The sequence below is a fragment of the Lagopus leucura genome, unplaced genomic scaffold, assembly GCF_019238085.1.
Source record: "Lagopus leucura isolate 7727_CA_CO unplaced genomic scaffold, USGS_WTPT01 Super-Scaffold_100019, whole genome shotgun sequence".
Taxonomy (NCBI): domain Eukaryota; kingdom Metazoa; phylum Chordata; class Aves; order Galliformes; family Phasianidae; genus Lagopus; species Lagopus leucura.
Genome location: NW_024962273.1, coordinates 8926570 through 8940627, shown reverse-complemented (window position 1 = coordinate 8940627; position 14058 = coordinate 8926570). Strand labels below are relative to the sequence as shown.

At 48.8% G+C, this 14058-nt stretch overlaps 1 protein-coding gene across 1 annotated transcript in view; it reads right to left on the bottom strand.

The window, feature by feature from the left end:
• Window positions 1-14058, bottom strand: part of ITGB5 (integrin subunit beta 5) — a 41055-nt gene that overhangs the window by 10266 nt on the left and 16731 nt on the right. Inside the window, exons 6-10 of the mRNA XM_042877723.1 lie at window positions 12313-12474; window positions 10916-11011; window positions 10224-10313; window positions 8010-8144; window positions 5715-6144 (exon numbers count right to left, since the gene is read on the bottom strand). Coding sequence (XP_042733657.1) covers window positions 5715-6144; window positions 8010-8144; window positions 10224-10313; window positions 10916-11011; window positions 12313-12474 — 913 coding nt within the window. The remainder of the gene's footprint in view (window positions 1-5714; window positions 6145-8009; window positions 8145-10223; window positions 10314-10915; window positions 11012-12312; window positions 12475-14058) is intronic.

Here is a 14058-nt window from a genome sequence, read left to right as displayed (position 1 = left end):
CAGGGATGGATTTCAGAAAGCACACGTAAAAAAACACCTAGTTCCCTTAGATTTATTCTTAAAATAAAGCCTGGCTCCAAAACAAAGCTGCAGGATCCCAAATGCCTGAACTCTAGGGTCAAATTCTATGGTTCAAGCCCATCCTTAAAATGAAAAGCAGGCTAACTCCCAGCCTACCGAGGAACAAATGTGCTGAATGTCCTTTCAGCTGGACCTCATTACAAGGAGTGGTCCCCAGAGCAAAGAGACATTCTTTCACTGCAGAATCCAGTGCTGCGGGAGCCTTGCCCAGTTCCGCATTTGGATTCAAACACATAATCTGGTGCAAGTTCACCAAAGGTCCATGGTTTGGGGATGGATTTCTCCCTTCCCAAAGAAGCTGAAAGAAGTCAGAATTTCATTCAAAATAAGATATAGGAAAAGAGAAAGAATCCACAGCTGCGCAGCACTCTTAGGTCTCATGTTTGGTATTCTAAAGTGAGCAAAATTCAGGGGCTGTCTATGCATGCCAATAAGAAACACAATTTCATTCACCAGCTTGCTTTAGACTGTTAGCTTCTCAACCCAAAACACAGCATTCATTTCCAACCACTTCTTTCTGTTAATTAGTGTAATCAGAAAGGTCAAATCCAGGCACCAAAGGAACCAGTCATAAAGGCAAAGCATTCAGGCAAGACCACCCCACACCATCATCTCCCTTTGAGGAGCACATGCTCAGCATAGCTTGCTTTCCAAGTCTGTATCATTCATATTTTGGGGGCTTTCTGGAGTCTGTAGTCTCTGGAGCAGCTGCGCCTGCACATGGGGTCAGGCTGTGCCATCAGATGACACTTCTTGCTGCTGCTTTAAGAGAGACCCCAGGCAGAGCTCTGGCTCCCACAAAGATGTAGTAAGCGTCACTGCTGTATTCTTTTAATTCTGCCATGGCATTTAATGCCTCATTAACATGCACTAATGGTTGCAAAAGGCCTGTTCGAGGGCAAGGAGAAACACCAAGTGAAAAGCGGTTGGAACAGCAGCACTCTGTGCAGTCAGGTCCTTGAAGGGATCCCTGCCAGGGTTGGGAAGGGCTGCAACAGCACTGAGGGCCTGGGTGGGGGGAAAGGAGGGGTAAGAAAAGCAGGCATTTTGCTCCTGTGCATGGAATGGGACTTTTGGAGAAACAGAGCTCAATCCATCAAGGACAAAACCCCAAATCCATCAGTTTCTGATGGCTTCTCCCAAGCTGTGACTGTTTGGGGCTGACAAAACTGGCCCAAGCCCTTCTGCAAGCATCAGAACAGATGGGGTTGGAAACAGAAAAACCCCTAAGCGAGTGCCCAGCACACATATAGGTGACACATATGAGTGTTCCCCAAGCACGTATGGTCCTTGGGGAATCCCCTTGCACTGCTGGAGCACAGCCTTGGGGAGATCCTTAAGGATCCAGCCCAGACCTGGCACCTAAGAGAGAAGTCCAGGGTGAGAGGAGGAGGTACCATTTGGTTTGTGCAAAAGGGAAAAGAGCTCCTAGGAGGGGAAGGCAGGAGCTGAGTGCAAGTTTCTTATGCTATTTTAGGTCTTCAGCTCTCTACCTTTGGCATGGAGCAGGATGGGAAAGGCATACACTCGAAGGAACACAGCACACATCTCAGCAGTGCACTGCAGAGTGGAACAGAAACCAGGTTTAAAAAGAAATAAATACAGAGAGGAAGCAGAAGAGAAAGGCTGGGGAAGGGTGGAGAAAGAGTGAGATTTCAGGAGACTCATGGGGATGCTCCCTCTCACCAGCAAGGGCCGCCACAAATTTGCATGCCCTTCCAGTCCTTCCCAATTGCCCAGCAGCACGGGGAGGAGCAGAAGGAATCCTCTTAATCCCTCCAGCCCCAAGCCCTGCTGCCCTGGACCTTACATCTCTCCAGGCTGCCCCACATGATGGAAGCAAAGAGAGCTGACCTGATGACCCCTAATTTCTTCATGCTAAGCCGTGCGATGAGAGCAAATGGAACATGCCCAGCTTAGCGGCTTAACCCAGAGAAAGGAGGAGAGCAGAGGAGGCCCCCCAGTTGGGTTTGGCTTATTACAAAATGTCTGCAGTGTCTGTATAATTTCTCATCAAAGCCAAAGCATTTCATGGGCAGAGAGCTTTCACCTGGTGATGCGTATGGGCTAGGACTGGAAAGGTACACCACAAACTAGAGGTTTCCTTTTTCCTTACTCAGGCAGAGGATCTTGAGATGCCTGAACCACATCTGCTGGTTGCTGAGAAGTAGTAATGGGCACACAGTACGTACTTCTGCCCAAGATGGGGAGGATGCAAAGAGGGAAAGAAAAGAGACACAGCCCTGTAACACTAACAACAAAAGAAATCTTTCTGCATTTCCAGGCAGTGATGTACACCTGCACTTATTGCCCAAATAAAAAAGAAACAAAAAAAAACAAAGATAGCAAAACTTGACATGACAGAAAAGAAAAACACAGCAGATGTGGTTTAAGCTCTGTTCCCTCTTTCTTTCACAGAGCATCCTTTTCCCTTCGGGGCTATCCACCACCTGCTGTGCATGGCAGGGCAGCCAAGCAGCCAAAGCTGCAGGCACAGGGAAGTTCCCCTCCCCAACCACACTCAGCTACCACCTCCACGTCTGGAGCCACCCAGCACTGCCCACTTCTTTCTTAATAAAACACAGCAGATTCTGGTAAAAGCTGGTGTGGTAGGAATGAAGATTGCGGAGATGAAAAAAGAAATAGTTACAACTGGGTTCCTTCTGTTCCTGCATCTGAGACCTTCCCTGGCACACTAGCACTGGTGCAAGCAGACAGATGATGACTTCAGAAGTAAGTGGGGAAAAAGGTCTGCTTTCAGGCCAAGTGTGTCAGCCTGTAGGAATTAGTACAGTAAGAGGCTACATCACAAGGCAGAAATCACAAGGCAGAGATGCCAGTGGTGCAAGTAGACGAGCACTGCCCTCAAAGCACAGGACTAGCATGTTCTGTGTCTCTTGCACAACCAGAAACTGCAGCACAGGCACTGAGCAGCATCTTCCCATGAGAGCCAGCACAAGGATGGAGCTGCTGAACCCAGATGCGGCGCCTGCAACCAGGAAATCCTAGAACAAATTGCAGAAGCAGGAGTGTGATTTCTAATGTGAGGCTGTAGCAAAACAAACAAAAGCCTTATGTCACTGTGTGCCAGCACCGGCCAAAAACCCAGAGTTCTTCCCCATTTAGCAGACCAAGGAAAGGGAAGCAGTCAGATATAACTATGGAGGCCATGAAAGATTTTCACACCCTCAGCAGTTTTTGAAGCTTTTCAGTTTCCGCAGGGCACTTGGAGGTCTATGTAGATAGAGTCTCTGCGCAACAAACCACGGGTTTTTGGTTGAGTTGCCATTTCCTAAATCCCTTTTCAGAAGTGGTTTTGGGTGGCAAATCTGACACCCTATTGCTGATGTTAGCTTTTTGCGTCAGCAGTGGTGAAGACAAGGAAATTTCTGTAGACACACTGAAGTAAAGGAGATGCTGTACTACTTACACCCCCTACAAATAAGGGTCTGAGCACTGCAGCTAACAAAGCCTAGCCTCCAGAGAACCAGTCCTGCTTCATTAGTGGCCAATGCATGATGCTCTTACCAAGGCCTCTCCTCCCTCTTACTAACTCATTTTATAGGACCTTTAGGAATGCAATTAGCACTGAGATGTTTCCTCTTTTGTCAGATCTGCTGGAAGGCAGCCAAGAGGTCCAAAAGCCACGGAGATGCACAGTGATCTGCAAATTCCTGAGCTGGGCTCCAGGCAGGGAGGCAGGCAGTGAGCAGAGGGCTCTGTCTCCTACTTCTTCCAGAGACCTGCTGCTCTTTAGGGGCAGTTTGGGGCACACCCCACACCAACTGCTGTGCAAGCTCAGGCACTTTTGGTGGGCTGGAGAAGTCCTAAGCCCCTTGGGCTGAGAAATCTTACTCAATAGGTTGGAATTCAGAAGAAAAAAAGGCTACAAAACAATAAAATACCAGGAGGCATGGTGAGAACTACCCCACCAGTCTATCCCTGGAGCTGCTTGGCCTCAGCCTCCGCTTTGTTTTCTTTCACAGCTATAAAAAAAACCCACACTTTTCAATGACTCTAAAACTGGCACATCCCAAACCAGCTCTGCCCTTCTTCCCACCACCAGCAGCCCTCGGCTAGGTGCAACAGAAGACACATGACTTGCCACGGTGCTGTTTCCAATTGCTGCCAAAAGCCAGAGGATTGCCATTTCCATATGCAGACAGTGCCCCAACAGCCCCAACTTGCCTACCAACACAACAGTCTCCAATGGCCCAGGGAGTGCCAGTCACTGTCTTTGGAGATGTTCAAGAACCATGGAGATGTGGCACGTGATAGACACGGTTAGCAGGCAAGGTGGGGATGGGCTGGAGTTGGACTTGGTGATCTTAGTGATCTTCTCCAAATTTAGTACTCCTATGATTCTATAAATGCACTACCCAGGGGTAGCTCATCACTTACTCAGAAGCCTGCAGGGCTAGGCACAGTGGGGAAAAATCCCTCCACTTCTCCAAAGAACAGTGAAAAACAGCTGCTTTTCTGAACTTACTCTACCAACAAGAGAGCTAACGCAAACCTGCACAGCATTTTGGAAATTTGGTCTGAGATTTTCACTTGAGGAAATATTTCACTTGGAGAACAAAGAGGTTTTGAAGAATAACATTTTACCCAGCTTCAGGTGAAAGAGTTATGTCTTAGGGTTGATCCAGGCAACGTGTGCAAGATAAATTACATGACCTCAGGCTGAAAAGGAATTAAAGGAATTGCTATTTTAGCAAACACTGCTAAATTGTTCCTCCACCTTTGATGAAGCAAAACACACTGGCTAAATCTTGACCAGTGGATGATTTGTTTTCCCAGCAGGTAGAAAAATCTGCATTAAAGTCTCTTTAGGAATCTCCAACACAGATTTTCTCTAATGAGTAACAAACCAAAACTCAACCTTTCCTTTCCCCTGCCATGTACCAGGGGATTGCTTCAAATGTGTTACCTTTAAAAAAAGATGGTTTCTGTGTGGGCACATGGCATAAGTGGAGAAATGCAATTTAAGAAGGCAAGAAAAAGCTTGGGAGAATCCAAGCCTGTGATTGTTGTAATAGAATCACAGATTGGTGGGGTTGGAGTGGACCTTAAAACCCACCAGTCCCAGCCCCCCGCCATGGGCTGGTTGCCACTCTCCATCTCAGGCTGCACACCTGGCCTTGAGCACCTCCAGGGACCCACAGCGTTCTGGGCTGCCTGTGCCAATGCCTCACCTCTGAGTAAAAAGTATCTTCCTCACATCTAACCTAAATCTCACTTCTTTTAGCTTAAGGTCATTCCCTCTTGTCCTATCACACTATCAGACCATGTAAAAAGTCACCTTCCCTTTAGTTTATAAGGTCCTCTAAGTACAGGAAAGTCACAATGAGGTCTTCTCTGAGCCTTTTCTTCTCCAGGCGGAGCAAACCCAGTTCTCCCCATCTTTCTCAGCAGGAGAACTACTCCAACCCTCAGAGCATCCTCATGGCCTCCTCTGGACCTGCTCCAACAACCCTGCATCTTTCTTGCGCTGGACACAGTACTCCAGATGAGGCCTCATGAGGACTACACTAAGGCTGCATATCAGCAAATACGCTCCCAAACAATCAACACCAAACCAGTGACTTTGCAGCCCGGGCAAAACAGAGAGTGAGGGGTGGGATGGCACCTACCTGAGCAGAGGACTCCCTTGTATCGGGCGCAGGAGAAGTCGTCACACTCACAGAAGGGCCCGTAGATGTTCCCGAACTCGCTCTCATAGCACACACACTGGTTGCAGCTGCACTCCCCCCGCCCGCTGCAGACGGGCTTTCCCTCCACCTCACGGCACAGCCCAGGCTGGGTCTCCCCGCCGGCCCCCTCCTCACACTCGCAGCGGGCCCCCAGGTAGCCGGCATCGCACTCGCACAGCCCGCAGGCATAGGTCCCATTGCTGCTGCACTTGCTGCTGGATGGCTCCGCATGGCTGGTGCAGCCGCAGAGGCAGTTGTAGGTGACGTTCACTTCCAGTGTATCACGGAAGCCAGCTGGCTTGATGGTAAAGACATGGGAGGTGTCCTCAGCAGGGCAGCCCCGGGCCTCCACCGACACCTCAAAGGAAACCTGGAGAGAGAGGGCAAGGGGGGTCAGTCAGTGTGCAGCCCAAAATGGCCTCCCAGGTACAGATGAACTGCCCTAACTCCACCTCATGTGGGCACCTCAGCGCCCTGATAGTCCATCAAGGTTTTGACCTCCTTTCTGCCCCTCACCACCACTCTGGTTCCCCATATGGGCCACGTGTGACCCAAGTAGGACAGAGGCACAAAACTGACGTTCAATCCCTGCAAGCCACACACCAAGGGGAGAACCACCAAGAGGGAAGTGTTGGAGCTGTGCTAGGGGAGCCCCAAACAACTGTGCAGCCACTCTCCTCACCACCTTCATGCCCCCACATAGCCCATGCAGCTTCTGCCTGCTGAACCCACATCTCAGCCCTCACCAAAGTGTTCATTATTCCGTGGGTAGCTCATTTCAAAACACACCACAGGCATTCGAGTGAAGTTTCAAGGCTTATTGCCATCACCCACAAGAGTTAATGTTCTTCATCACAGACCTCTGGTTTCTGTGAAGCAGGAGGCAGCCTGCCTGAAATAACTGGGGTAAAAGTCTAGCAAACAGACAGGTTTTCATAACAGCAAAAATACGACATTTGCTTGAAAGCAAGTACCAGCACAAATCTAGCCAATGCAGCACAAGGACCAAAGATGTCTACAAGGTGAAGGATTTAGCATCTTCTGTGAGAATCCCAACCTGCATCACTCATAAAGCCCTAATTATGGAACAAACGTAAACTGCAGAGAAGGACATAGAATCATAGAACCATTAAGGTTGGAAAAGATCACAAAGATCACCAAGTCCAACTCTAGCCCATCTCACCATGCCCACTACCCACATCCCTCAGTGCCACATCTCCATGGTTCTTGAGCACCTGCAGGGATGGTGACTCCAGCTCTTCCCTGGGCAGCCTGTGAAGTGCCTCATTACTCATTCTGAGAGGTTTTTCCCAGTATACAATTTGAACCTTCTCTGGTACAACTTAAGGCCATTACATCAGAAAGCAAGCTCAGGGCATCACTCTGCTCCCTTCCACATGCCACCAGTACGAGACCCTCAGCATTTCAGGACCCGGTGTCGATGTCAACCCCTTTGGGGAAGCTCTCTCAGCTGTTCACAGGAGCTAGACTCTGATGCTCATAGAAGCTGTTGAGCAGGAGGGGATGCAAGGACAAACCTCAATAGCTGCACGAGCTCTGTCTTGATGCCAAAGGCCAGAGCCCAGGCTCAGCCATCAGATTAATGCTCCTGCTCCAAGGGGGCCCTGGCTTTGCTGAGGACATCAGGAGGGCACGTGCCTATGGTTGGCACAGCTCCAGGGACTGATTCTACCCGCTGAGCTGAAATCCAGTAATGTCAGCTAAAATGCTGAAGCCACCTCCCCTTTTAACACTTCACATAGCCCTTATTTGGAGGGGTAAAGGTTCAGCTACTGTTTATTCTTCCTAACTATTTTTATATGCCCAAGTGCTTAGCGCTCTGGTATGTTTTTAAAGCTGTTCTTCTCAAATAAGGAAATCATCCTGCTAATGAGTCCTTGCAAACAGCAAAGGCCTGGAGAAGGGCTCAGGATTCCCAGACAGGCTGAGCCTGCTGGCCCTGCAATGCAGTGCTGATGCCAGGTGACAGCACGCTCTCCTGGTCATGCTCAACATGTTCAGGTGCATCTGGACTTCACAGAATAACAGAAACACAGTATCATTTGAGCTGGAAGGGATCTTTAAAGGCCACCTAGTCCACCTACCCTGCCATGAAGAGAGAAGAGCTCTTCAGCTGGCAGAGCTGCTCTCAGTGGGCTTTTACATTACCATAGCACAGTTTTGAGGCTAGCAGAGGAAGATGGGCAGCCGACATGTGCAGAGAGACAGACTCACCGTATCTCCTATCTTGAGATCCCCACATTTTCTGAGCCCAGGGTAGGACAATCCATCCTGGCAGGTGGCAGTGAAGGTCAAGCCAATGTCCTCAGGGCTGTCCCAGACAGTGAGTTCTACTTTGGACCGAATGCTCTGGAAATACAATGAGAAAGAAAGTTGTCAGGTTAATAGAGGCAGGCAGGTTTCTCTTGCAAAGAATTCTGCTTTGGTATCTTCTGTTGCATTCAGAAGGCAGCCAGGTACAAAAAACACCAGTACAAAAAACAATACCTGGAACTGGACTGGAGCACCTGGGGATTTTGCACTCAGTTTATGAACAGTTAGTACAGTTTATGCACTCTACAAGGGTCATGATGACCACTGAAGCCTGTACTGGAAAGATGCATACACAACAAAATAAAAAAGGAAACATTCTCAACCACAAATGGACCATTTGCTTCATCTCCAAGCTGTAGGTCAGAGTCTTGTGTGCACATCTACACCTCCCCCATAGCAAAGTCTGTTGTAAGAGTGCAGAGCCTGATGCTCCACTGGCATCCATCCCATGATGCCTTTTGTACTGCACAAAGGAGACATAAAAACACACTTGAAACTGAATCAGCAACTCTGTCCTGCTTTCTTGATTCAGCACGAACTGGTCAGAAAAACTTTCCTCTGAAGAGAAAATGCCAGACTTTTTTGGATAAGTCAACAGCAAATACTAGGTTTTCTATGGCAAAAAAAAGGTAAAATCTCTTTCTTTGTGAAACCTTTTAAAGTGAAAGACTTTCTGCATCGTGATGTTTTGGTACGCTCCTATTCCCTTTCTTCTTCTTCTTCTTCTTCTCATTTCTTCACCCTGATGCACAACCCAGACTTTTAAAGCCAAAACAAAATAAGGATAAAGGGAAAACTCTGTTTATAAGTACTAATGTGAAACGAGGTTGTTTTGTTTAGTTCTTCTGATGGCTGGAAGTGATGCATGGTGAGTGGTATCCAAAAAAGACAAAGGCTACAGAACACAGGACAGCAGGTCAGAAGGACCACGGTATGACCCCACCTGGGTCATTCTTACGTTCTGATGCAAACACCAAGATTTCTTATCAGCCTTATTGGGTAATGCTATTAGCCTAATTTAAATCCAATTATTATTAGCCACTTGGCACTGCAAAGCAGCATGCCTCCATGGCACTGCAGCCACTACTGGAGGGGTTTTGCTGCTGTGCTGTTTGGTGGCCCCAGGCCTGCAATACCTTCAGAAATGAGCAGAAGACTCCAGAGAGATTCAGAGAAAGGACCTTGCCCATGGAGCAACTTCTGATTGAAACAAAGCTGTAACGGCATGGGGTACACCCTAAGGAGGAGCATTTCAGTGTGAACACAAGGGAATTCTGAACCTGCAGCGGCTCCAAGGATGGCTGACATAAAGGCCACCTGCCATGGGAAACCCATTAGTGATGTAGAGAGGAACATTATGAGATCTGCTGGGAATGGGTTCAGGAAATCAGTGTACTGTTTGCCCCCCTGGCTGCAAAGATCAGCTCAGACACTGCGTGTATGAAGAACCCTACCTGAGGGCTGACCCAGAACAGCACAGTATTTCAGTTTAGCCAAAAAGAACACGGGTGGAACAATGTATTTCCACAACAGACTTTCATACATGGTCACACTGAGTTACACATCTCACACACCCAGCATCCTCCCAGAAGCACAGAGCTGAACCGTAAGGATCCAGCAGAAATCCAACAAATTCAGACAGCTATCCCACTAGCTCTCTATGTAGCTGCTTCTGGTCACTCTGCTCCCCCCTTATCTCCATAGAGTTGCATTGTAATCAACCCAAGGATGCCGCCTAAGCTGCGTCACGTCCCTGACAGGTCACTGAGCATCAAACAGCAAACAAATGATCTATTTTCTCTAACAGTATGGTGATCTGTGACAGCTATTAAATCCAGGTTACATTTATGGTGCAATTCCACTCATGCTTTGCTTTTCTTGCCAGCCCAGCAAGGGACCAAGCAGATGACATCAGCCCAACCATCAGCATCATCCTAAAGAGGACAAGCAGCTCCTTTCCCTCCCCAGGGTGGATGCAAGCACGTCAGCAGTGACCCACTGCAGAGAGGACCAGAGAGATGCAGCCAAGCCTGGGTGGAGATCACGAGGCAGGGCTGAGCGAGCTCAGCTCTTGGCGCTCCCACCACAGCAGCTGTGGTGTTAAAACACACTTACGTTGTAGGCCTTGACAATCAGCTCGATGATATTCTTGGAGTCCTTGTGCAAAATCTCCACCGTGGTCCCAGGAATCAAGGCAGTGAAGTTCTTGAAAAGACAACAAGTGGAAAACGCGCTGCAATGCAATGCGATGTGGCAGTCGAGCTTCCCTGAGAGCGGGTGTGGAGCATGAGCTCAGCCCCCAGCCCCATGGGGACTTCCAGCACCTCGCTGCTTGCCTGGCTCAGTGCAGAGAATGCACTTCCCAAAAACCCAATCTGCATCCCCACATCCCTCCACCCACTTCTGCCATGAGACAGCCCCAGGGAAGAGCCTCCTGCCGCGGGGATGGCAAAGGAGCTCAGGTTGGGGCTAGGGAGATGGAAAAACACAGCTGGGCAGCAGCACCGTACTGGATTAGGTAATGGGACTGAGTCACAGCGGAAAGGGCTGAACAGGTTTCTGCTCTCCCGTCTGCTGCGCAGCAGCAAGATTAGGATAGGGTCTATTTTAGGTACGCACACACTCACTAACACAGAGATCTGCTTGCAGTAAGCAGCTTTAGTGCTTTCCACTGAATGACCATGCTCTGGGTGCTAGCAGGGAGAGGTGACAGCTGTGCCAAGCTGGTGTGACCTAAGGGCATCATGGCCAAGACGCTCTCAAGAGGCACCCTAAGCCCTGCCCATGAACTTCTCAGCAGCACTTACCTTGTACAGGACATAATGGCTTTTTGTAACAGCAAAAATCAGGTGGATGTTGTTTTCAGCCAGTTTCTCCCCAAGGAGTGCCAGGGAAGGATAATCCTAGGGGAAAAACAACACAGAAAGACTGATGGGTAGAACAAAGACTAATTTCATTACTCTTCTCCCAACAGCAAAACCTGCGGCATTTCACTGCAGCGTGAAGTGAACCACTACATCTACAACTGAAATAGTAGAAACATTCTGGTAATTCTGTCACTCCCTGAATACTTCTGCTGCACCTATCATTAGAATGCATAAAATGACAACACCATGAGCCACAGTAACACTTGAAACAATTTTTTTTTCCCTCCTCTTTCCACTTTGCTATCAGCCGATGCGCACGTGTAACCCACCTGCCAACCCCAGGGATGCAAGACATGACCATGATCTAGAACTGCACTAAGCGGAGATGCATGATTTTTCTCTGAAAGCTGAGATTGCCTGTTCTTGCTGCATAGTAGAGCCATGAAGAAATGATGATAAACTTCAATTCTGCAGAACTCAGAGAAAGGTTAGCAGGAAGGTACTGTTCTAGCAATTCATAAGCAACAAAATAACAAAACTGTATTCATTTCAAGAGCTTCAGGCCCCAAGCTTCTTCTGAAATGCGGCTCTCAGAAAATTCACCCCACTCACTTGCAAGCTGAAGGGCTAATTTAGAGCTTCCAGGACTCAAATAAACACTGAGACAGCATCCCCATGCCAGCTCCCCAGCACAGCTCCAGTACAGCAGCTGTACTCTGGAATGCAAACACTTGCAAGATTGCATGGGCTGTGGACAGGGGGTTCTCTAAGGAGCCATAGGCAACCATCCAGAAACACCTCTTGTCACAGAGTGGTGTATGCAGGAACAAAAATCATAATTAGTGCTTGTGACTTGCTGGATAAAGCACCATTCTGCAGGAGGATGTGATAATTAGGCAGCAGACAAATGCTCATTCACCACAGAAGTTTCCTCCACTGAGTTTAAATAAAGGGAGAAAAAAAAGGGGCTGGTCTGTTTATTTAGTACTAAGATCTGCGTTAGGGTTGTGCTCAAAGGCTGTGAATAGGATCAGCACCGCGTTGTGTTCGTGGCAGCAGCCACATCAAGGTAGGCTCAGCCTCCCTGCTGACAGCCTGACAATCCCTGGGCACTTCGCAGTTGATGATGCACTTCAGCTTGCCAAGTTACATTTCCCTCCCTGTTAGTGAATCCTGACAAAATCTGCTAGGCTCCAAACCTATCTTCATGCATCACAAGTGCATTCACTGAATGGAGATGTCTGAGGGAAAGAGTGAAACCACACTCATCAGGAGCAAACAGAGCCCAGAGCAGCACAGGGCCCACTGACATCCCCAAGGTCCCTGTGCCCACTCACCAGCTGGCTGGACGCGCTGTACTCATTGGCCTCGTTCAGGTGGCACTGGCCATCGTGGGGCTGCACCAGCCCCCCCAGCTTCCCATCCAGAGCTATGTGGGGCACATCATCCGTGGTGAAGACCAGCAGGTGGGATGCTTCCTTCCGCCAGCCGATCTTCTCCTGAGGCAGAACAAAAGGCCTCATTAACACTAATTAGTAGAAAGCCATACCTCTGTCCACCCATATCTGGTGAGAAAAGATGATGTTGGGGCCCTTCTAGCATTTCCCAGCACCTCCCTGCAATGCAGTTACTTAAACAGGCATGAGTTGGTACGTGGACTGTCCACCAGACCTTCTCTACCTTGATCCAAGAATAAGAATTTCAGCTGCTTTTATAGCCAGAGGAGACATGCCAAATTCCTCTGCACGCGTTTCATCTGACCTCGTTTCCTCAGCTCAGTGACATGGCTGCGCTGCTGCACACAGCATGAGAGCTGCACCAGCCCTACTCAGCATTTTTCTTGCAACCCACTTGGAAAAGCAGCTTCGGGACTGCAGCACAGAAAGCAAGGGCCTTATGTGCAGGCCATCTGTGCAAGAAATAGGTGTTGTGATTGTCTGTGCATGGACAGATCTGCAGGGATAGGGTTTTTGCATGGAAAGGCACTAGAGTTGGATGCTAATTGCTTCCCTCCCACAGAGCTCCCTCAGCTCCGCACCAGCCCAAGAAGCAGATCCGTGCCTAAGAAAGCACACTGAAGCTGCTTGTTGCAATGGAGGTGGAGAGAAACAGAGGTGCCAGAAGGAAAATTTGGATGCCATCAGGTAGCAGCTCTCTCCACCTACACATGTGGATGGCTCTGGCCTCCAGCCCCCCCAATGCACAGATTATGGAGCCAGGAGCACCCAGATGCAAACCACATCTGAAAAGACCCAACTCCTCTGGATTTCACTGCTCAGCTTACTCAGTAACATCTGAAACCTACCTCATCCTACATTCAAACACCAGCTGACAAACTTATGCAGCTTGGCTGCAGGCATTTCCTATGGAAACCACTGGTGGAGTGACAGTGAGCTGGCAGTGCACACAGAAGTATAACCATGATTGCCACCACAATTTTCAGCTGCAGATGTGAGTCACAGCCCACAGACTGCTGACCTTTCTGGTAAATACAGCTTCAGGAGAACTACTCCAGACTCTATTTCCTTTTCTTCCCGAATGCAAGAAGTATTTTTTCTTTAAGGGCATTTTCGAGAGCCATGTAACGCAGGTACAACCAGAGGAAGCCCTCATTGGCAGGACAGGTGTGTCATGTAGCAGCACACTGCCATCTAGGTCAGAAAGCAATAAGGGCTTTTTTGGTCTGGGAAGTGGGAGACATTCCACTGAAGCAACCCCACCAGACAAAAGGCAGAAACCCCAAAAGTGATTATGGCTCTGACAACGCAAGCAGCTTCTTGCACCACTCAGCCAGTGGACAGACACCCACCCAACAGCCCATCAGCTCACTTTCCTTCGGTACCTGAAGCTGACTTCTTTAAGGACTGAGAGAAAAACCACAGATTAGAAGCTTAGAAGTGTGCTGTGCACAAAGCAAATGAACTTCATTCAGACAACAGTTATGCAGCCTCTCCAGGCATGATTCCTGTTTTCCTGCCTTCTGTGGCACCACCTTCTCACCAAGGGCTATGTACCTCTTCATACACAGACTCACCCCTATTCTCACACTTAAGCCAAGCACGTAGAAATGCTGAAAAATCTGG